Genomic DNA, 25249 nt, shown 5'->3' with positions numbered 1-25249 from the left:
TGGCGTATAGTTATACTTATGTAGGCATATTGCATACCCATTGTTGTCATCCCAGCCTGATCTCTACAACTCAAACTGATGTTTATATCCCGTGACTCTTCAGGTAATGGATAATTAATAAATATTGCTTACTCAGGCTTGTCTCATGACTCTACAGCGATTTTTACACACTCATGACTGTTTCTAAATTAATATTATACCAGTACTAATGCAGTCAATGCTATCAATAAAAGCTTCTACCATTTTAAATGGCCACAAATCTTTTGATATGCCGCACAGTTTCTTTCAAATAGTCTTTCTGAGCATATTCGCCAGGCCAATTCTTTTCACTGTTTTAAATCACGGTTAAACTCATTGTTTGAAACTGCTGATTTGTAATCTGCTTAATTGTAATTGCACCTTTCTCTCATTGCATAAATAATTTATATCTTTATGCCCTGAGAGACTTATGGAATTTGGCGATTTTAAAAGCTACATCCACAAGTGATTCCTAGCTGACTGGGCCCGTTCCGCTTTGTCCATCCAACTTTGCTTGGTAAATGATATTACATATGTACATGTGAAGACGGCCCCCTTATTTGGCCGCCCCATATGGTCACCATCGAGCCAAGTGTTTGCTACATTTAAGGACGTAACATTTACATGACCATGAAGTGTTTGTTTGAGCGGCAAATGACACAATCTTTGTGCCAAGGTTTCCAATTTTGTTACAGTGTCTTTACATGGCTCGCTTCCCAATGTTGATCGGCTTCGTCGCGAGAACCGTCTACCAGACCTTTGAAACACCGGGGGACGACTCTAAACTTTCAAAGCACTCCTCGGAAGCTTATGCTGCATGGCTCACAGCGGCCCCATTTATGCCTCCGCATTTTCGAAATTCCTGGAAGAAATCAATTCAATTCAAATCAAATACACCTGTATTTCCATTCTTCCATGAGAAATATCGACAGTAACATGTGCAACGGAATCAGGCCAAATGTCAGTAAGTTTATAACAGTAAACGTACATGTTATTAATGAAATAAGTCGTTTGGATAAGCAGGCTTATAATAAAAATAAACAAAAGGACCGGCACTGACTGTTGTTGGTCTTTTAGGAGCGTACAAAATGCCGAACCCTGAACTATCTGCTCAAACCAAGACTAATCGTATTGATCCAGCCTAAATTTGGTGGCTATCTTTTACTGCTTTCCAAACCATTAGTCTTACCATTAAACCAACAGTTCTATTCAGAACCACCCCAACTCATTAGAGTAAGTCACTACATGGTGTTGCCGCAAACTTTTCCATATCGTATTTGCACCATGCAAAGTTTCAAATCCTACTTAGGCCTACCATTGTTTAACCCCACAGCGAATGTGTGGGACTTGAACAAAGAAGCTAGTGACTTTAAAATACTGCTCACCTGGACAATCTCTGACACATTTCTTGCGAGTTATGTCCATGGCTCAGTGACCACAGATTCGACAAACACTGATGACCGGTGTAGGCGAGCTGAAAAGCCGAGTTCGCAAAGCATACTGAAAACGGTTCAGTGCATTCAGGATTTAAATACCGGTGATCTATTCATGGTCTGAGGTTCAAGAAGGCACAACCAGTGTACAAAAGGTCCCTTTGTACGCCATCTAAACCCATTTAAATTAAAATTGCCTCAAAGTAAACATGGTACCGAAAATGGTAAACGAAAATACAATTCGCAAATTGTGTGCATTATTTTATACGATGAGCCGATGAAACTGGCACGTTGAATTTATTATTACTTTAAGGGGGTTCCTTTCTGCATTTGACTATAGCTCCCTTTAATACGTTTTCGTTTACGTTGGTTCCTCGGCAGACTCCTGAAGGGAGGACCCGGTGTATACAAAAGGCCGCAAATTGTTTGACCCGGCTGACATGGAATAATTTTAAATGGATGAAAAGGCAATGAAATACGAATAAATGATGGTATCTACTACCAGCTCTGAAGGAAAACTTTCTCAGTGTGCCCCCTATGTTAATACTCCCTGATGTGTACCAGTATGCACCATTCTGCTCTAAAACCGCACTGCTGTGCCATAGGGCATGTTCTACAATAGCGCAAAGAGACACACCAAGGCGGCACCGACGATCCTTCTTCGTAAACTAACCCCTCGCTTGTGCCAGCAAACTTAAGGCTGTAACACGGCGGAAATACCCCGAATAAAACATGTTCACCTTTTCGGGGTTATACCCTTAGTCACTTTACTACATGATTAATTGTATACATCACCCGAAATCCCTTCAGAATATTGCGCTCAATAAGGCCTTTATGTGTTTCTGATCCTCCAACCAGCTTCACGTCCAGCTGCGGGTACGCCAGAAACGCGAATGATTTGAATCATGCGCCCTCTTTGTTCACAGTGGTGCAAATAGTCAATATCTTTGTTCGGGGGGTGCCTGTCAGAAGCCATTCAACCACAAACTGCCATGTAGCCAGGGATCACACCCGGGTTAACGATACAACCTGGGAAGCGGCAGACAGGGGATCACCTTAAGTGGATGCGACTTTTTATATCAGATATCAAATAATAAACGACAAGGGAAACTGACTGGGTACATTTTTAAATGATTTTGGGATGAACAAAGAAAAATTGACTAGAGCGGGATTTGAACCAACGACCTCCGGTTTAACGTGCCGGCACTCTACCAACTGCAGTTTGCGGTTTAATGGCTTCTGACAGGCACCCCCGAACAAAATAGGGAGACCACCAACATAGGGCTAGATAGCTCAGTTGGTAGAGCGCTGGCACGTTAAACCGGAGGTTTGATTTGAAACGTTTGATTTGAAATCAAGATCCATAGAATGTTGTTTTTCTCCAAATAAATCTTTAATTTGGACTTTTCATGTAAATTCGGACTACACCGAATCTTATTGTTGATTCGGACTATCGAACCTTATTGTCAATTCGGACTATCGAACCTTATTGTCAATTCCGACTATCGAACCTTATTGTCAATTCGGACTATTGGACCTTATTGTCAATTCGGACTATCGAACCTTATCGCCGATTCGGACTATCGAACCTTATTGTCAATTCGGACTATTGGACCTTATTGTCAATTCGGACTACCGAACCTTTGGAATATTTAACCTTATCCTATTTTCGGACTAACAGGCCATTCAGACTCTCGAACCTTCGGACTGTCGGACCTTCGGACTATTGAACCTTCGGACTATCGAACCTTCGGACTGTCGGACCTTCGAACTATTGAACCTTCGGACCATCGAACCTTCGGACTATCGAGCGGTAACTGTAGTAACACTAGTGATCTATGTATACCAACAATTTATAGTTTTATAAATGTTTGAGCATAACCTACGAACGAAATGAAACTTTATTCTCAGTATATATTTTATAAATAATTATATAATAGGCCTAAAGCTAGCCCCACTTGTGTGGCCAAGGATAGCTGAGGCCTAAAGCTAGCCCCACTTGTGTGGCCAAGGATAGCTGAGGCCTAAAGCTAGCCCCACTTGTGTGGCCAAGGATAGCTAAAGGCTAAGCTTGGGCGATATCACGATATTATCGAATATCATGATATGAATTTGGACACGATTTCGATATCGGATGGATTTGGTTTTAATCGAAATATCGATATATAGCGATCGATTAAATATCGCGATGTATTTGCTAGCTGAGACATCTTGCACCCCATAGGTTTGGAGTAAAACCAGAAGAATAGGTCATTAGAACACCTCTCTTATGCTAGGACTGTCTCTTCTACTACTTTCACTTGAAGTTTTAAGACTGATGATGTCAAATTTCATTAATCGCGATTATATCGAATATCGCGATATATTGTCGGCGATATATCGTGAATAAAATAAATCGATATCGCCCAAGCTTAGCTGAGGCCTAAAGCTAGCCCCACTTGTGTGGCCAAGGATAGCTGAGGCCTAAAGCTAGCCCCACTTGTGTGGCCAAGGAAAGCCGAGGCCTAAAGCTAGCCCCACTTGTGTGGCCAACGATAGCTGAGGCCTAAAGCTAGCCCCACTTGTGTGGCCAAGGATAGCTGTAAGGATGGGGCGGGGGTACCGGACACTTCGGCACCTTGCAAACTCAGCACCAGCAAACTCGGCACTTGGCAAACTCGGCACCTCGCAAACTCGGCACCAAGAATGTCGGCACCAAACAAACTCGGCACCGGCCTGTTTTGGTCCAATAAACTCGGCACCAAACAAACTCGGCACCGGCTTATTCAGGTCCATCAAACCAGACAGCAAATACCACTGAAGAGTAGTGTCAAAACAAGTTAAGTACGTGTACTTAACACCATAAAAACTGGCTTGAATTTAGTTGAAATAATTAGTAGTAATGCTAGCTTATGACCATAACCGCTTCCGAATTTCGAAAAACTTTTTGTAAATGTTCCCAAAAAATACTTGGACATCGAAATTACATATTTCCGACTCAAAAACGTCTTGAAAAGTTTACACAAAATAAATAATAATTATTGAAAAGGGCGACCTCACTATGACTAGTATGACAGTGAAAAACACATATTAATTATTAGTAATGTATCGTCGATACGACGTCGACCAGGTGGTGGTGCCATATCAGGGATACGGAAACTTTTCCACCAACATTATCAAGAACTTCAACTTAACCTGCGTTCCTACCTCCATATCCAACTATTTCTACATCAAAACCCTCGGTCGCCAATGAGAGTGCATGGTACTGCATCCGTGGTGATCTTCCTATATCACCAAGGACCAAGAGGCAAGCCCTTGATCCACATCTAGCCTTTCGATAACCCATAGCCATGATAAAAAACAGCGTCGTTACACACATCACAGTGTACAACTCCTGAAAATATAGGTACACCTCCATTAACAGAATGAGGCTACCCTGAACGAAAAGATCCACGTTCGGAGAAGAAAACACCGTCATCGCGAATGATTAGGAACACTATAAGTAATATAATTTTGATTTTCACACATGTCATAGCTCAAAGTACGAGTGCGCCTCCACCGTCCTTTATCTTTGACCCTTCCGTTGCGCCCCGGTCGCGTTTTTGTTTCCCAGGACAGATGAGGCCACTCGCCATAGGGGTGCGTTCCACTCGTGCAAACGGACCGACAGATGGTAAGTTGCCCTAGCTGTCCCGGGAAAAAAAAATAGTCGGTCAAGGGCCTTCGCGCGATCATAAAAATACACAGTTTTTAGGCCGCAGTTCAAGATTTCCATCGCGCAACCGACTATAAAGCGGCCTTGACACTCGACTGAAAGTTCCCCCGATCCCGGAATTATTAACGACAAGAACAAAATACAAGACAAGTTAAAGATGTTAAAGCCAAAGGCACTAACAGAAGTACTCAGCCAAGCTAATTCAGGAGGAATTCAGAGTTCGCTGTAAGTAACCATGTTATTGTTAACGACGGTGTAGTTGTATCGTAGCCGTAGGACTATATCGTAGGATCGTAGGAGGTCATGTTTTCAATCAAGGTGTCCCTTGCTTATCGTAGCGTCATACGTTATCGACCCCCTCGGATAACTTTCCGTATGGCGCCACCACTTTTCCACTAACTTTTACAAAAAGGGATATATCATTGAGGTAAATTAGATACTATATTATTTCATATCGAATGAAAAAGTGGTGGCGCCATATACGGAAACTTTTCCTCACCGGTGCAGCTTGCACAATTTCGCGGTAAACGGGAATCAAAGTTGGGGACCGAAAACATATGAGGGTCGGGAAAAGTTTCAGAAGCTATGCAGTTTATCATGCTGAGAGTAAAGTTTCCTGTCGTTGGTTAAGCTCATACATTTATAAAATGATTGATTTTGGTACTAATCACTAGTGCATTATTAATATTATGCCAACATTCAAATGAGTCAAAGAAACATCATCCAACCTCGCAAGTTCAAAACAAAGTTACTATCTGCTAGATTGAGTTTCATTCTGCTTTAGTCACTAGATGGATCACGTGAGGTGGTTACTATTTGGGATTCTATCTATGGTGTGCAAATGTGGGGAAAATATTAAAATATTTCAAGTGAAAATGACAACATTTTTAGCTGTTTCGTAGCATAGCGCAGCGAAACAGCTCTTGTTTTTGTTAAAGTTTTTTAGCTGTTTCGTAGCGAAGCGCAGCGAAATAGCTCTTGTTTTTGTTAAAGTTTTTTTAGCTGTTTCGTAGCGAAGCGCAGCGAAACAGCTCTTGTTTTTGTTAAAGTTTTTTTATTATTTTTTTTTTTATTTGTCCGTTTCAGTACACACAATTTTTTGCATAGTTCCTAAAGAGCAATTGCAATTAAACTTTCAGGGATGGAAGGTAATGATACAATGATGATCCTAAAGCAATGATGTCATGATGACGTCATCAGCGGTCACGTGACGTCATCTTAAAGGTGTTTTTTGTTAAATGTTTGAAAATCTTAATCAAATCAGCCAAAAGAGACCGTAGGTTTTTGTTTGCGGGATTAGGTAGGGATAATATAGGTCTTCATTTTGTTTTGTGTGCGTGACCTCACATGACCTCTACTTCCGGTCGTAATGGGCCAAAAACGGAAGTGCCCTGTAACTCAAAAGTGGTAAAAGTTATGAAGTTGCTTTCCAAGGACGTAAGTGTCTAGCAAGGGTGGGCAGTTCAAATTTTTTTTTGATGACGTCACAAATTGCAACAGCGCCCTCTAGCGGCAGGATGAAAACTCTTCAAAATGGACTTTTTGAAGATGTCTGTGGTGAAGGTTTTTGTAATCACTTTAAATTTTACACACACATTAACTGTCAGGCAGTTATCATATGTGCGAAGTTTCAGATCAATGACGTCATCGGGGGTCACGTGACGCGGCCTTAAAGGTGCACTTTTTGAACTAATATAACTCCCTAAGTAATTATGCGATCATGTTGAAACTTGGTAGGTTGTTGGATATTGACAAGTTCTTATGAAATTTTAAAGGACGTCATGATGACGTCATCACATGATTTTTTAGGATTTTTTCAATTTTTGCACCTTTAACACATAAATTGCTATCTGAATATGGTATAATCGAAACAGCTCTGCATTTGTGCACAAATGCAATTTAGCTCTAGTTTTTTTTTATTATTTGTCTGATTCAGTGCTCGCAATTTTTTGCATAGTTCCCAAAGAGCAATTGCAATGAAACTTTCAGGGATTGAAGGTTATGGTGTAATAATGATCCTAAAGCAAGGATGTCATGATGACATCATCAGCGGTCACGTGACGTCATCTTAAAGGTGTTTTATGTTAAATGTTTGAAAATCTCTATCAAATCAGCCACAAGAGACCGTAGGTTTCTGTTTGCGGGATTGGGGAGGGATAAATTAGGTCTTCATTTTGTTTCGTGTGCGTGACCTCACATGACCTCTACTTCCGGTCGAAACCGGAAGTGGCCCTCTAATTCAAAATTGGCAAAAGATTTGAAGTTGCTTTTAACGATGTTAGTGCCTGGCAAGAGTGAGCAGTTCAAAAAAAATACCAATGACATCACAAAATGCAACAGCGCCCTCTAGCGGCAGGTTGAAAACTCGTCAAAATGGACTTTTTGAAGATGTGTGTGGTGAAGTTTTGTGTAATCACTTCAAATTTTACACACATGTTAACTGTCAGGCAGCCATCATATGTGTGAAGTTTCAGATCAATGACGTCATTGGGGGTCACGTGACTTGGCCTTAAAGGTGCACTTTTTGAACTAATATAACTCCCTAAGTAATTATGCGATCATGTTGAAACTTGATGAGTTGTTGGATATTGACAAGTTTATAGTAAATGTGAAATGATGTCATGATGACGTCATCACAAGATTTTTTATGATTTTTTTCAATTTTTGCACCTTTCACACATAAATTGCTATCTGAATATGGTATAATCCAAATTATTTGTTTATTTATGCCACATTGGGCAAATTGCTTTGAATACCCAACAAATTTAAAACTCAGTTGAGAAATTTGAAATATTTGTTGACGAAACAGCTCTGCATTTGTGCACAATGCAATTTAGCTCTAGTTTTTATTGATTTACTGCATACTTATCCTGGTGTCATGTGTTTTCAGTAGGATAACAGGAAAATTGTTCACAATCAAAAACTGATTTATTTTTTTTCAAATCATCTATCCAATTTTTTAACAATAACACTTTCACTTCATAGTGTGTTGAAATTTTTAAAGTTTTGGTTGTACGTTGCAAAAGACAGTCCGCCATTAACAGTGCTTGTGCATGCACGACATTGGAGCAACGTCATGTTTTCACACCTTTCATTGGTTGGTATTTTATTGAATATCAGAAGCTAGTATGGCAGGCAAAGTAAATCGAAAATATTATTCAATTAGTACTTAACAAATTTAATTACATTTTTGTCCTAAGGCATTATGGCTACTATATTAGAATCCAGAGATATCATAAGGCATGAAAGTAAAACACCCCACCCCCCCCCCCCCTTGATGCACTCACACTTCATAACAATCCGTTTTCCCCCATTTCAGACCAGTAACGCTATTCGTCATGATGTTTGGTGTTGCTCTTTTACTCAATCTTAAGGGGAAATGTGACATCAATGATTTTCCACCACAATTATCGTATGATAGGAACACAAGCACAAACAAAAAAGCCTGTCATGACCATATGACTGCATCTACTGCCATTGTAATGTCACCAAGTCAAACTGGGAGAAATGGAGTTCCTCCATACTGCTACCCTCAATTTTGAACCATCATTCACGTCTCTCTTCAAAATGTTGGCATTTTGATGGAAATAACAATTGGCATGCATTTCTCTTCACGCTGGCCAAGTTGAATGAAACCAACCAAGGCCCCAAAACCCCTTCAACCAACCAACCAACCTGCGCCAACTGTAGTTCAATGGCCATGTGGTATTTGTCATGAGGAAGTACATGATGACGACAAAGCCATTTTATGTGACAATTGCAACTACTGGAACCACACCGACTGTGTTGGAGTAAATGACTCAAATTACTCACTTTTGTGCACTAACACAAGCTTTGTGTGGATCTGCTACAAATGCGGTCTCCCCAGCTTCAACTCCTCTGGTTTATTTGCATCACATGTTGAGACTTCAAACTCATTCTCTGTCCTCGGGAGTACAATATCTTCTATCAGCACCGAAGACTCAAGTTCAAACACAGGCTCATTCCAGCATTCTTCTACACCTATAAAGACTACAAACCGAGCAAATCCTGCACCTCCTAGAAACCGCAAAACACACTTAAAAACAACTAGCGGGATGCCGCGCTTCGCGCGGCACCCCGCTAGGATATAAAAATCCTTTACACAAATATTTCGAAATGTGGGTGAGGGTGTTATACGCCTCTCTCAATATTTATGCATGGCGTCATAATTCTAACCCAAAATGAAGCTATTTCGCACGTCCACCACTACTTGCAGTGGCTGTACCCACCTCGTTTTGGGTTAGACGACGTACCTTATGCATCTAGAAACTATAAGGCTCCCCCGTGATCCTTATAGGGGTCTAATATGTTGGGCCTCCCTAACGTTACACGTTTTTCAAATCAGCGTTGATAGGTGAAACCGACCGTTAGCCAGCAATAACTAAAGTTTCTTTTGTACCACACTACCAAAACTTTCTCCACACACTCAATATACATTCATAATGCTTGCATTTCCTTGTTAAAAAACATCGTCAAAAATGACATTTTTACGTCCCACGATACATAGCGTTGCTACAGCACTATAAGTAAAGCGAGTTTTTGGAACATGCTGTGTGCCACAAATCTAATTTATCTACTGTTTTTTTTTTTTTTGGGGGGGGGGGGGCGGGGGCGGTAAGAGCGTAGGCCTCTTTTTAGTTTATTCTTATCTGAATTGGTCTTGTAAACTTTCTGGTCAATAGGCTGCATGTATAACGGAAGCACTTAACGTGAACGTCAAAAAAGTGTTTTGCAGGCAGAGATGCCAAGTCCAGAGGCCAGCTATGTGTGAGATTTTTCAAAGCTCAACCCCCATCCCCCCGGAAAAAAAATTGCCAGTTTAAGAAGGCCTTTTTAAATCGCCGCCCAACCTTTTTTTTTTCTTTTTTCTTTTTTTATAAATAAATAAAAAAATGTGAAATTTAATTGTGGACAAAAGGTGTTTCAAAATGCATCAAAAACCTCTTCAGAATAATTAAAACTCACTTGAGGTACACAGGAGATGTTGATGGTTAATGTGAAGGTTCGATTGTGTCAGAGAATTTCCTTCCAAAAAAATAGACTAAAAATGATGTCCAAAAATCAATCGCTCACTTCTTCTGCCCGTTGTGTCTTCGCTAGTGGAGCGCATTTCAACGAATTTGCTAAAAGAGTCGGAACAAACTTGTGCGCAATAAGCGTTTTGCGCTCTGCCGAATTTGAGCTGAACCTACTAGATGAGCAAAAGCGTGCGCAATCTGCAAATTTGCGCTCTGTTTGTACAAATTTTGTCCAAAAAATGTCGTTTATTTTTTTCCCCAATCTCGCCCCAATAATGGTTGATGTGCGTGTGAACGTGAGACAGAGCCCAAATGCGTGAGTCTCACGCCTAATGCGTGAGACTTGGCTGGTCTGGTTTTGTTTTATTGTCACTTTGGGCTTCTTGCATCTCGCGAAATTTGAACGACAAACGACACAATTTCTGACCGCGTTCATGTTCACGCTGCTCTAGGAACAAACCTCCATACATCCCATATCTCTGAAACCCTATATCGTACAAACTAAATAAAAACGATAAACTCGTCCCCACTCCTTAATTTTCTCTAACTTATTTCACTTTCAGAAAGCATGTCAAGTCATGTTTAGGGTTTGTTACGTCCAGTTTGGGTCAAGAGACAAACTCCTAAAAATGTACCCCATTCAGCCGCACGAGGTCTCTTTTGTTAATATTATCTTCTTCACCAAGCAACAGGTGGCCTGTCTCAAACCAGACAACACACCACTCACAATACACTGACCAGAATGGCTCTTTGTGTAAGGCCCCCTCCCCCACCCCAAAATGTTATTAATTGTAAAGTTCCCTTTGACACCTTCCAACCTTTAGCCGGCCCTACCCAACGTTTCCAAATTATTAAGCTTCCGTTTGATCCAATCCTTGTCCATCATGATAATTCTCATGCCGTTTGGAAGTGAATGTTTTTTTATAAATGTTCTCCATTTAATCTTTTCAACAAATGAGTCACCCGCAGAAGGATTTATAGGAAGTCTGACAACAACGTCGACCAGTGGTTGACACATGGTCGCCTGCGAAACATCAATCTACGGTATTTCATCCATTCAATGCAAATTCGTGAGATTGGTTTCGGTTTTGTCCTGGCACCCAGCCTCTTCGACCCTTTCGACCCTGCGCGGCAATGAATGAACCAATCCGGAGAACCATGCTTAGTACAACACGAAAGTAACCTGACCAAAAAGGGCGGATCGAATGGTGGGTGGGCGGTCAAGGGGCAATGAATGAACCAATCCGGAGCACCATCTGCGAAACACTGTCCAATGAGTCGCCTGTCAGAAAGATTTCTAGGAAGTCTGGTAACAACATCGACCACTGGTTGACGCACGGTCGCCGCCCAAACTTCCTTCAATCACATGACTTGTAAGTGCAAATTTGGATCCGAGTTTTGCAGACTTGCAACCCGATGTCTGAAACCACACAAATGTATTGAATTCCACACAAACAACCGTGTTGGATTCCACAAGGATGCCATACCACTGGACCTTCTAATTTCCAATCCAAGATGGCGCAAGTTACGCTTTTAATAGTATAGATGATGATCAATTGTAATGGCATAAAGAGTACAACTGTACAAGCAAACAAGCTCAATTCAGAGCTTTAATTGACCTTGGTATCCCACCATTGAGAAAAGACAACAGACTGTTCACCACAAATCAAGAAAAAGCCAACGCACTCAACACTCATTTCAAATCTGTGTTTACTGAGGAACCTGACTCTGCAGTCCCCTCCAAAGGCACCTCACCGTACCCAAGTATACCAAGCGTAAAGATTCCCACTGCTGGTATTGCTAAACAACTCTCAAACCTAAACCCAACAAAGTCTGGAGTGCCAGATGAGCTGCCAGCAAGGTTTTTAAAGATCGTTGCAAATGACTTAGCACTTAGATTCTTGTTTCAGCAGTCTTATGACAGTGGCAAACTACCAGAACAGTGGGGCCAAGCCCTCGTAACATCCATCTACAAGAAGGGTTCAAAGTCAGACCCGTCAAAGTATAGAACTATGTCACTCACTTGTCTCCTTTGTAAGATCATGGAGCATGTCATCCTGAGTCACATCTAAACATACAGAGGTGCGAAAACACATCTCAATACCCACGACATCCTGATAGACTTGCCAACATGGCTTCCGTCAATGCCTCTCAACTGCAACACAACTCATATCAGCCACAGATGACTAGGCCAACGTTCTGAACAAACGCAGCCAAACTGACGTAGCCTTACTTGATTTCAGTAAGGCATTCGATAAAGTTCTACACAGGCATCTAGCAGCTTGGGGGATATTTCTCACTTTCGGTTGCCACAGCAATGCAATGACATGCAGGCACGTATTGTGACCTTTGGTCTGTAATATGTGTTAGCGCCACTCAAATCCCATTTGGTTTTCGCTTTTTATGTGTTGCTAAGAATCTATAATCATAAAACGCAGACAATTTAATGGGATCATATTAGCACGTGGAATCTAGACGACGCAAAATCACCCGAAATAGGCAGTACGTGTAGTTTCATATGACCTTTGACCTTTGTTATATTGGTGTGCCAACATGATCCCAATTATTTTTCAATTGAAATCTGTTAAGGAACACTCAACTTAACCAAATACAAGAAAACATTGATGGGATCTTGTTGGCACAGATACTAACAGTGATGAGAAAAGCGAATGTTGTGCCAATTTAGGCAAAAATGTGTGGAATGGCAATACTTTAGAAAACTTTCAAAAAATCTTTTGACATGCAAGTTGCAGAGATCCCAAGATTCTTTTTTCATTTGTCATTAGATGAAAACTGTTCCAACACCCGGTTGTGTTTTAAAAAAAAATTTAATGTTGGCGCACGAGGTTACGGAGGTGCGCAAATGCAATATATTGGTAAAATTTGAACTTTGACCTCTATTATCTCACTGCGCCAACGAGATCCCACGCACTTTGCATTTAAATTTGTTTAAGGGATGTAAGCTCTTTCATGTGAACTTGTTTAATTCATGGGATCTTATAGGCGCGTTGAATTATGAGGCATTGAAAATGGCACGAGGGCACTGTACGACAAAGGTTCAGGTGCGCGTAACATGATGCTCCAACGAGATTCCAATTTTTTTAAATACTTTTGTTATAAGCCCAACTGGAGGTTTCAAAAAATGTTTTACTTTTGTTGGGACGAGCTTGGTGCACACTTTTGTGTTTGCAGGGAATGTACTATTCGTTTCTCGAGGGTCTTTTGGCCCAAACTTTGATAAATGGTAACTCCAAAACCGAAAGCGTCAGCAAACTAAAATTTTTGATTTATTCATTTGGTATGATGGTGTATCACTCTAATTTTTTAGAAGAAGATCTGCGAACCCATGAATCACACCCCCCCCCCCCCCCCTAATTTGGTACATTCTTACAGGCAGGGACTCTTATGACCCCAACTAGACTATGCATGTGAGGCATGGAATCCATCAACCATCACTGATATAAACCGTTTTGAACAGGTCCAGCGGCAAGGATCACGGTTTGCCTGTGCTGACTACCAACAAACATCCAGTGTAACATCAATGCTATCAATTCGTAACTGGGATACACTTCACACTAGTCACCTTCTCCAACAGTCGTGCATGTTTTTCAAAATCCACTACCGTCTTTTCCTTCTATTATTCAGCTCTCAACCTCTCGGTCGTTGAGACATGATCATCACCTAAAATATGGCATGCCCTCTGTCTCCCTGGACTGCTACAAATATTCATTCTTCCCTCATACCATCAGGATCTGGAATAGATTATCTTCTACTGTCGTCAGTGCACCATCCATCCAAGCATTTAGGCTTGCAGCTCTTCCGGAGATCCGGGTAATGGGCCCGCAAGTGTACGACAGATTCCTCTAGTTTCTCCCTCCAATGTACAGTGTATCTAAGAGTTTGCGGTAACACCATGTAATGACTATCTCTAAATGAGTTGGGGTGGTTCTGAAAAGAACCGTTGGATTAACTGGACTATCTCTAAATGAGTTGGGGTGGTTCTGAAAAGAACCGTTGGATTAACTCTTTAAGAACCGTTGGATTAACTCTTTAATCCAACGGTTCTTTTCAGAACCACCCCAACTCATTTAGAGATAATCCAACGGTTCTTTTCAGAACCACCCCAACTCATTTAGAGATAATCCAACGGTTCTTTTCAGAACCACCCCAACTCATTTAGAGATAGTCGAGTTAATCCAACGGTTCTTTTCAGAACCACCACAACTCATTTAGAGATAGTCATTACATGGTGTTACCGCAAACTCTTCTATATCTTATTTCCACCATGCAAAGTTTCAAATCCTACTGAGTGTATATAATGTTCAATTTGTCTTGTCCTACACTTTTATTGCACCACTGGTCACAGCGTCTTGCACAGCACATCATCCCAGTTTAGCTCTTACCAGCTGTAAAGGGATTACTCCATCAAGTATCAAGTATCCAGGGAATAGGCCTACAGATTTAGAGCTACAGTATTCACAAGTATAACAGTCAAATACAATACAGTATTATGTAAACAGGGAGTGAAACTGTAGAGGAACCCATCAAAAAACACAGCAAGTAATGGGTCCCTATAATGAAGCATGTGCTTTGACCTAAATAAATAATATTACTGAGAGTAGTCTCAGAGATAACCAAAAATCAATAGTAAGCTCAAAGCAAATGCTGCATTCCATGAAGAGGTTATGTGCATGACTAAACAGACAAAACAACACAAATAGGACAAACAAATACAGACAACAACAACAACAAAACAAGGACAGACAAGGGACAACTTTTCAAATCAGCAAAGGACTGTAAGGAATAGAATAACTAGTTAACTGTTACATAACATGTACCTAGATCCGTGGAAAATTACTTCTTTCTCGAAAACTATGGCGCTTCAGAGGGAGCCGTTTCGCACAATGTTTTATACCATCAACCTCTCCCCATTACTCGTCACCAAGTAAGGTTTTATGCTAATAATTATTTTGAGTAATTACCAATAGTGTCCACTGCCTTTAAAGAGAGTTTGTAGACTCTAAACCAATTAGAGACTGAGATTTATAAGCGCTTGATTGACCAATTCAGTCAAAGTATTAATATTGCTGTGGGAGATAAACAAGTTTGAATCATCTCCGATAAGAATAAATGATAACTTAGCCTATTAGTACATTTGACAAAGTCATTTATACAAATTAAAAATAGTAATGGCCCTAGATTGGACCCCTGTGGGACACCACATCTAGAATATTTAGAAGTTGAATTACAACCCCCTATGGTAACATATTGGGTCCTGTCAGAAAGATAACTTCTGAACCACTCTAGGGAAACTCCATGAATGCCATAATGATAAAGCTTATGGGCAATTCCAGGTCATGGACATTTCGTTTGGAGACATTTTTAGAACTTTGTTTATCAGCTAAACACACCAAGTAGCTTTGATTTATAATTTTGTGTTTTATACTAGTATCTTGTGTCCTAGTACATGTATCCATGAAGTAAGTCTAATGGTACTATGTATTTGGAAAAGTTCGAATTAATTAAAGGGGTCAGAGCATTGCTAACGAGCGTCATGGACATTACGAAAAACGGAAGTGGGGTTTGGGTACAACACACTCAACTCCAAAACTCTGTGAAGTTGAAGTTCAAAATTTTTAGAATACCTTTTGATTTTCTAAACAGGGAAGAAGTTAACATGAACAGTGATAATACTTTTCAGAAAACCTGTCAACTTTCTCGTTACACGTCTTAATAGAGCGTCATGGACATTACATTTTGGGTTATTTTTAGCGTCATGGACATTATGTCAAACTTGTAAAATTATGCTTTTACCCTGAATTTGTAAACCCATGTGCTGCCTTGCTGTTAATATGTGTTTTAAACTATAATGAATGTTCCTGTCTTAATGTTTAACCTCTTCCAAACATTTTTGGCGAGCTGCTTTAGCAGTATGCGAGCCTATGTAATACCGATTTTGTCCGTCCGTCCGTCCGTCCGTCCGGCCGTCCGCACTCAGTGGAAATGTTAAAGTTTTTGGTTTAAGTTTCAGTCTTTGTGTTGAGTTGTTTTTGGTATGTACAAGCGCAAGTGAGATTGTTATATTGTCAGTCATTTTTTGCAGTTTTTAGCTATGTTTTCCAATAATGTTGAAGTTTTTGGAATAAAAAAAATGTTAAAGTTTTTGTAATACAAAAAATGTAAAAAAAATTTTTCAGGCTCAAAGTCAAACATTGACATATGGATTTTAAAGAAACAAACTCAAACTTAAATCTTAAAGTTTTGAAATAATTTGTTTAAACAAAAATCAATCTCTCTGTCACTGGTTCCAGTTGAATGAGCTGAAACAATGAAAAACAAAATGATCATAACTCCTGATTGCAATGATGTACTGACTTGAAACTTAAGTCAAACATTGCTTCTGTCGTATAGATACATATGAAAAGATAAAATTCAAAGAGTGCATCAATGGTTCCAGTTGAATGAGCTGAAACAATGAAAACCTTAAATGGTCATAACTTCTTATTGCAACGATGTACTGAATTGAAACTATTCTTCTGGAAAAGACAACGTGTCCCTTTAATGGTCATCACTCTTTATTGCAATGATGTACAGATGTAAAACTTCAATCAAATATTGCTGCTTACATGTAGATAATATGAAAAGATGAAAACCTTAAATGGTCTTAACTTCATACTTGTCAATGTCTCCACCCCTGTGACCATCAGTTGATCAAATGATTGGTTTTTCTGTCAGTCATTGGTTCTATCTGGCGATCGGCAGCTCGCCATGGCAGCTTCGCTGTCTAGTTAAGAACCAAAACTCCACCAGAATCTCACTTAAACCCCGCCCCTCAGTAAGTCCCCTTTTGCACTTTCCGTCCACATCTAATTTTGGCCAGTAACATGTGTAAAACAAGCAAGCTATTTTCGTGCTTAAGCAAATTTTTTGCTTAAGCAGCTCTATGAAATTGGCCCCTTTTACCTTGGAGTAGTTATGATAGACCAGAGATGTAGGTATACATGAAGTAACCTTTCTTTTCTAATTATCTTTCACATGATTCCCTTTTATGTGTTTCTCACAAGGTGATTGTTCATCTTGAGTTGTTAGCTGAACATCTTGCATCAACATTTTGTGACGACAGTAAATGGAAATTAAACATTAAAGGTTTCTGTAATTTTCAAAGTTGATCTGGATACTGCTATGTTCAAGATCGGGTGAACAATTCCCAGAAGATCAGTTAAAATGAGTTGGGATGACTTCTTGGGAGGAACAGGCCAAATGTAGATGCTTCCTTGGTTTTCCAAGTACGAGACAGTCATTGAGGTCATCCTCTACATGTTCCACCTAGATTGACATGCAAAACAAGAGCGGAGAACAACAAATGCGGGAAAGATTGGCTGCATGGGGCTTTGTTTATCACAATCATGTTTCCATGTTTTGTCTTGTTTTCTCTCTATACTTTTTCTGCCTCTCTATTCAAGTCTTAGCCATTCTGAAATTATGTAAAAATAAAAAATTACGTTATGTATGACGTCTTTGTATCCAAGCTATCCGTAGATGTGTACAAATCTTCATTACGCCTAGGCCTTGAGAAGTCTTTTTTGATGATAAAGTGTGTTTATAATGTCCTACATTCATTTAAACATTTCTCACCAACAAGTTTACATATATTTAAGTATGTACAATATCACTTGAATGTTTTTAGGAAAGAACAGTTCCATGAGAAAACTCACCTGAAAATCTAGGATTCGGGCTGTCAGTTTGTAGAATCTGTGCATGATGTTGCCACTAACCGCGCTGCTAAACATGAGCTTGAAAACAAATTCTGATGAGGTCTATGACAAGTGTTCTCTTTGACTAATCCAGGTTTACCTACAATAGGTCCAATTGATAAATTGAAGCATTTACCTTCGAAAAGGTAAGTGTCATGTGACATGTAATGTCCATGACGCTAAATGTAATGTCCATGACGCTCGTTAGCACAGTTGAAATAAAAAATTTATTAATTTTCTTGCATTATAGGATTAGCCCCTAAAAACTAGCTTTGCATATGAAGTCTCATGAACATATCTCTTACTGGCTTTAGAATATAAAACTAAACACCATGCAATGTCATGGACATTACTTTCATAATGGTAATTAAGGGTTAATTAAAAAGAGTGGCAGCACCCTGTGAATAAATTTACAATGAATTTTCTTTAAAACTTACCCCCAGTTATATCGTCTAAAATGTAACCAGGAGGGCATTATAGACAATTAAGCCAAACATTTCCCCAGAATCATGAATTTGGCACAAAAAAAGCGTTTTTAAACATGGAAAACCAAGGGGAAAAAATATGAAACAAACATAGATTTGAAATCACTAGGTATCAGTCTTTCTTGCTACTTTAAATTTAATTCCACAAATTTGACTTCAAATTTTTGGGCCGAGGACACTTTTTGGTAGAATTGCCCTAATATTAGAGTATCTCATGGTCTACTGTATCAAAAGCTTTTGAAAGGTCAAGAAAAATCCCCAGAGTGTGTTCAGAATTATCTTTAGCAGTAGACACTTTATTTATAAAGTCGAGAATTGCATGGGTAGTAGAGTGTCTACTGCAAAAACCAAATTGCGAACTAGTCAAAATATCAAATTTATTTAATAGATTAATAGTACGAACATAGACACATTTTTTCGAATAGTTTAGACAGACAGCTCAAGATGGAGATAGGTCTACGTATAATTATTCACACAATTTGCATCGCCACTTTTAAAAACTGGAATGACTTTAGCAGTTTTTAATTGACTAGGCACAATACCTAATAAAAAGGACGTTAATAATATGTGCGAGTGGATTACAAAGAGCAGAAATAGAACTCTTAATGACAGATGTTGATACAGTCATGACCAGAACTTTTTTTGTTATGGAAGTTATTAACAATGTCTGTTATCTCGTTTTCATCCACAGGTGTTAAAAAGAAGGAATTGGGATTTGGCTGACCAAGAAAATCAATAATAAAAGAGTCTTGGTTGTGGGGAATATTTTTAGCAAGATCAGAACCCATATTAACCAAATAATCATTAAAACAAATAGCAATTTGGTTGGGATTATTAACCAGCTTCCCTTGATGTCCCTCCTTTGAACTTTTTCCAAGATAAGCTTATCTTTTTCCAGCCATGGTCACCAAGATTGGACACAGTATTCCAAGTGCGGTCTAATGTATGTTTTGTATAGAATCTGGAAGCTGTTGGTATCGATGTATTTGAACGACCGTTTCACCACCCTGAGACAATTCATTCCTTTCACTGCCGCTTTGCTGCATTGTACTTGGTTTAAGGTCTGGTGTTAGGTAAACTCCCAAGTCTTTTTCTTCAACTGTTGATGCAAGTATTGTCTCCCCATATGATACTCTGCCTGTGGGTTTCCTGTTCCAATGTGCATAGTTTTGCATTTCCCAGCGTTGAAGCAAAGCAGCCATTTGTCGCACCATTTCTGTAAATTTTACAGATCTTCTTGGATAATCTCCACATCTCCCTCTCCACTGATACTGTTTTATATTTTTGTATCATCTGCAAACATTTGTATGTCATGTACGTTGCAACTGACGTGGTCCGGGAGATCGTTGATCTAAAATCGTGGCAAATCTTTACCTCCCTCTGCCTGGCTGTGCGCGATGTAAACAGTCCCTAGATAAAATGTTTGTGGTTTTATTTGCCAAGCAAAGAGTCTCCTCTCCCTTGACCAAAACGTAGAATTACGTAAGGCTCCACTGGTTGTTTGCACTTGTATGCACAAAGTTTGGTAATACATGTAATAGCCATCGAAAAAGTTTCATCAAACACTATTTCAATTCACAATTCACGATGATTAAATCATGTGACTGAAAGTGAACACGCTGCTGAGTGTTCTGTGAGACTTTGTGTATGACTCTAGAGCCAGGAATGCCAGTCATCTCGCCCCCTGGCAAAGTCACCCCCCTGCAAAGTCGCCCCCTGCAAAGTCGCCCCCCAGCAAGCTCGCCCCCCCCCCCCCCAGCAAGCTCGCCCTCTCCGGGTACAAACTCCCGTTATTTTCTCCTGACTCTGATGACCAATTGAGCCTAAATTTTCACAGGTTTGTTATTTTATATAAGTTGTGATACACAAAGTGTGGGCCTTTGGACAATACTGTTTACCGAAAGGATCCAATGGCTTTAAAGGCACCACAGGAGTTTATTGGGACATGTAGGTAACCAACTACACAAATATATGTATCAGGAAGGTGTCAAATCAGGCTGATGTTTGCTTTTGTATAGGGGCAAATGACTAAAGTGGCATTTTCTAAACAAAATGAAATTGCTTCCAGAATTTAATTTTTATCTTTATTATATCATTCCAAACAGGTCCAAGAGCCAGTGGGAATTTATTAAATTCTGTTTGGGTAGTGTTTTAAAACTGGGGGGAAAAAATACCTTTCCAATAGTGATGGAAAAAAGTAATATTTTTTATGATTTGATCAATTTGACCTATTTTTAGCTATTTTTCTTTAAGAATATAAATGAGAACCAGTATGGGCAGTAAGTGCCAATGGTTCAAGTGTCCAATGGCTTTAAAGACTTTATACATTTTTGCTAAAGGATAACTTATTGAAAAACCACAATTTTTGACAAAAGTTAATCCGTTGTTGAAAAGTGTTTTGTTTTTGCGGATCCTTTGGGTTCAATTCGAAAATTAAGCACATGTAGGTCGATACGTGCATTGTTTTGCTATTGTTTCCATGACATGTAACGGGAAAGACGGGGGATCCTAGGCCTAACTTATTGAAAAACAACAAATTTCCAATAAAAATTCTCCCATTGTAACGAAGTGTTTTATTGAAAAATATAGTTCTTAGAGGTATGCAAAATACATTTTCACTGGGTGTGAAACCATGGTGGAGCACAACACCCGTTAAGTGTTGCCAATCAATTTCTGCTGGATAAACAAACCCAATTACATGTTAAATTGGTTATTCTAATGGATAAATAATAATTAAAATATTTTGTATTACTTTTTATTTTCTATGAACCTCCCGACAAACATTGCTTTGTTTTTTGGGGATTTGCTTTGGGGGTGGAATTGCAATTATTTAATTAAAACAAGTGTAGACCTTATTTTCCCATCATATGAAATAGGCCCTTGAAAAAGTAACTTTGTATCTAAGGGTTGTTGTAGCTAGCCGTTGCCGAAGTCGCCGTTTTGGACATGGCCAAAAATGCGTAGGGGCGACTTTGTGAGGGGGCAAGTTTGTACACGGAGGGGGCGACTTTGCAGGGGGCGACTTTGTTGGGGCGACTTTGCGGGGGGCGAGATGACTGGTTTCCATAGCCAGCAGTTGTCTTCATTTTATTAAAAATATTTTTTATGACATTTTATTTTGTCATTTATAATTCTTCTTTTTGGTTTGCAATCAACTGGTTGAAGTTTTCTAACTGTTTTTTATACAGTTAGAAAACTTATTAATTAAAATTGTTTAAACAAGTGACTCGGGACTCAGACCAATAGACTCGTGACTGGGACTCGGACCAAGTGACTCGGGACTCGGACTCGGACTCGGACTTGACACAGGTACGACTCGACTACAACACTGGTTAAAAGTGGTGCACCACAAGAAGAATCCCTAAAACGATTAGATTTTGGCTCAATGTGCATCTGAAGTTTCAATGTACTTTTGTATCAACAGTTTATTGAACAGAGAAGGGTCTCTACTAGCCTACTCTGGTTATGGTGATAAGGATGCAAGAGTAACGGCTGCCATAGCTAGTAATATTTGGGCTGCATATGAGAAGAATGGTAGGATTGCTTTCCATGAAGACGACCTGGATCTTGTGCTTATGGATTGTGTAGTAAGTCAATTTGTTGTTAATACTTTTGTTATAAGCCCAACTGGAGGTTTAAAAAAATGTTTCACTTTTGTTGGGTCGAGCTTGGCGCACATTTTTGTGTTTGCAGGGAATGTACTATTCGTTTCTCGAGGGTCTTTTGGCCCAAACTTTGATAACTGGTACTCCAAAACCGAAAGTGTCAGCAAACTAATGTTTTGGATTTATTCATTTGGTATGATGGTGTATCACTCTAATTTTTTAGAAGAAGATCTGCAAACCAATGAATCACACCCCCCCCCCCCCCCTAATTTGGTACATTATTACAGGCAGGGACTCTTAAGCGCTCTGCTAAACTATTCTGAGTAGAGGAGGTAAGGGAAAGTACCGCTAGGGAAGATGCCCCTCATAGATACCCCATTCCAACGCGTGGCTATCGATATTGTAGGACCAATACATCCCAGGACTGAAAAGGGAAATCGATTTATTTTGTTGATTACGCTACTCGGTACCTGGAAGCGATTGCACTGCCAAGTATAGAGACCACTAGAGCTACCGAAGCGCTGGTTGACGTTTTTCCCATGTAGGAATACCAAACGAAATTTTAACAGACCGAGGCTCGCAATTTACTTCTGAACTCATGGCAGAAATAAGTAGAGTGCTCTCCATCGGTCAACTAAGAACGACCCCTTATCATCCTGCTTGCAACGGCCTTGTAGAGAAATTCAACGGCATATTGAAACTCATGTTAAAGCAGAGAAACCGCGAGACTGGGACCGCTACATTGCCCCACTGCTCTTTGCGTACCGCGAGACTCCCCAATTCGCTATACAGAAGAACCGTCCGTGGACCGATGAAGATAGTTAAGGAATTAATGACAGATAAGGTCGCGAACTCAGAAGTTAAGACCACTACCAGTACATTCTCGATTTGCGCGAGCGCTTAGGAAAGACATGCGAAATCTATACATCATATGAAAGGGCCTCGCGTACTTCACACAAAATGGTATATTGGTGACTTTCTTTTGACCTTTTTAAACCGGAAGTGCCTGTAAAATGCTTTGAAAAAGCATTGTTTAAAGGCTTTTAGGTTGAAATGTACACCTTTTGATGCTTTACCATAAAACTATTACACATCGAGAAAACTGTTTGGTTTTGATTTCTTTGCAATTTGAAGAGCTATTAACAATACACTTTTTTTTCATTGAATCAAACACTGACCCAACAATAGCCGAACACCTAGTGTTTGTTTCTACAAACACTATACATGTATCTAGTTTTGTTCGGTTTTTTTCTCGGTTTTTTCCTTTTTTTTCTTATTCTTCTCCGTGTCGATTGTCCGCAAGAAAAAGTGCGAAGCTTGCATTAAGTTGAAACTTTGCACACAGGTAGACAATAACCAGTAGATGATGCAAAAGTTGTTACGTCACGATGACGTCATCAGTTGGCGAGATACAGTAATTCAAAGTTTATTATTTCAAAAAATCATAACTTTTGATCTACATGAGGGATTCTTACAATTAATACAACATCGGAAAGGTCATTAAAAACTCTGTAATTGCCGAAAAAGCTTCGCGTACATTAGTCTTCGTTCAAGGCGTTTTCAACATACATTTCCCTTTCGGTTAGTCTCTTCCACAGTCGTCAATATTTCATAAGTTCATATTTCCTTAACCACATTTAAAGCTATTTTGACAATCTATACATCATTATGAAAGGGTTCTACGCACTTCACAAAAAGGGATATGTTGGTGAACTTTTCTTGGCGGTGAACTTTTCTTGACCTTTTGACCTGTTTATTAAACCAGAAGTAACTGTAAAATGCTTTGAAAAGGCGTTATTTAATGGCTTTTAGGTTGAAATACACCTTTTGATGCTTTACCATCACTGCATACAACTCTGGCAAAGGTCTGGTTTAAAAATATAATACTGATGATGTCACCAAACATAAGTGCGTCCTCTATCGGCAGATTAAAACATCTAAAAAATATACTTTAAGTAGATGTCTGTGTCAGAGTTTATGATAAATGTTTCACTTTGGTATTATACAGTTTCCTTCTTATTATAGCAACATATCTGTGGACGCTTAGATTGATGAAGTCATCAAGTGTCACGTGGTATGCTTTAAAGGTATGCTTTAAAGTTGTGTGTCAGATGGTCTGCCAAACCAAAAGTTTGACTGAGGTGAAACTTGGTGCGTTCACATAATACAAGTCTGGCAAAAGTCTGGTTTAAAAAAATAATACTGATCAGAGTCACCAAAAAAGTGCACTCTCTAGCGGCAGATTAAAAACATCTAAAAATACATTTTCACTAGATGTTTGTGTCAGAGATTAGGACAATTGTTTCAAAATGGTACATGTATACATAGTCTCCTTCATAATAGCAACATATCTGTGGAGTCTTAGCTTTATGACACATGGTATTGCTTTAAAGGTGCACTTTTCAAAGGAAAAACCAAAAGTTTGACTTAGGTGACACTTGGTGTATTGTTAGTCAAGAACATTTATTTCTTGAACTCGAAAAGACGTCATGATGACGTCATCATGTTGTTTTGACAATATTTGCAATTTTGATAATTTATTACTAATCTTGAGAACAAAGAAAGGTGTAATATTTGGGTTTTTTTTTTACTCCAGGCTTTTACTCCCGGAAATCGAACACCTAGAGTTTGTTCACAAACTCTCAATGTCTAGTTTAACTTTTAGTTGTTCTACACGCTTAGAATCGCTTAGTTGACCTCCCGATTCCGTTGACAGGTCCTTGGCCAATATACATGTCTACGCAGGGTGTCGCAAAGTAATTCCACCTTATTCACATTGTGCTTGCGTTTCAGGTCTGGGATATTGGCAGGAATATATGTTTTTAAACTGTGTGCTGGGCCCATCTGACCATTGTATACTAAGCTTTGGCGATATAACGATATTATCGAAAATCGCGATACCATACTTAGTCGATTACCATATCGTCTTGATTTTTTAAAATCGAATTACCAGTAAAAAATCACGGTATTGATGAAGTCATCACGATTTCTTCCCTGATTGAGACAATCTTGCAACAACAAAAGTCTGTTTCAAAAAATCCCAGAACCAATTGCAAGATTCCCCAATTGATCCCGAAATGACAGGGTTTCTTTGAAAGAAAAAACATCAAAGACTGTGGCGCCCAGGCAGTCTCACACAAACGCAACAGAAGTAACAATTTGTATCATTTACCTCCCCTTTGTGTGTGCTGCGAAATGCAGACCACATTGGGATCATCTTA

At 39.4% G+C, this 25249-nt stretch overlaps 2 protein-coding genes across 3 annotated transcripts in view; one reads left to right on the top strand and one right to left on the bottom strand.

The window, feature by feature from the left end:
* LOC139944553 (chitobiosyldiphosphodolichol beta-mannosyltransferase-like) overlaps window positions 1–4982 on the bottom strand; it is a 92942-nt gene extending 87960 nt beyond the window's left edge. Inside the window, exon 1 of the mRNA XM_071941600.1 lies at window positions 4638–4982. Coding sequence (XP_071797701.1) covers window positions 4638–4908 — 271 coding nt within the window. The 5' untranslated portion in view covers window positions 4909–4982. The remainder of the gene's footprint in view (window positions 1–4637) is intronic.
* A 164-nt stretch (window positions 4983–5146) lies between these two features.
* The window catches only part of LOC139944555 (ragulator complex protein LAMTOR2-like), a 40213-nt gene continuing 20110 nt past the window's right edge, over window positions 5147–25249 (top strand). The window contains exons 1-2 of one of the 2 annotated variants that reach the window (XM_071941603.1): window positions 5147–5370; window positions 21848–22010. In XM_071941603.1, coding sequence (XP_071797704.1) covers window positions 5303–5370; window positions 21848–22010 — 231 coding nt within the window. In that variant the 5' untranslated portion in view covers window positions 5147–5302. The remainder of the gene's footprint in view (window positions 5371–21847; window positions 22011–25249) is intronic. The other variant, XM_071941604.1, reaches the window with a different exon arrangement.

The sequence above is a fragment of the Asterias amurensis genome, chromosome 11 (genome assembly GCF_032118995.1).
Source record: "Asterias amurensis chromosome 11, ASM3211899v1".
Taxonomy (NCBI): Eukaryota; Metazoa; Echinodermata; class Asteroidea; order Forcipulatida; family Asteriidae; genus Asterias; species Asterias amurensis.
The sequence above is the reverse complement of the archived record's forward strand: the minus strand, read 5'-3'. Positions and strand labels throughout refer to the sequence as shown.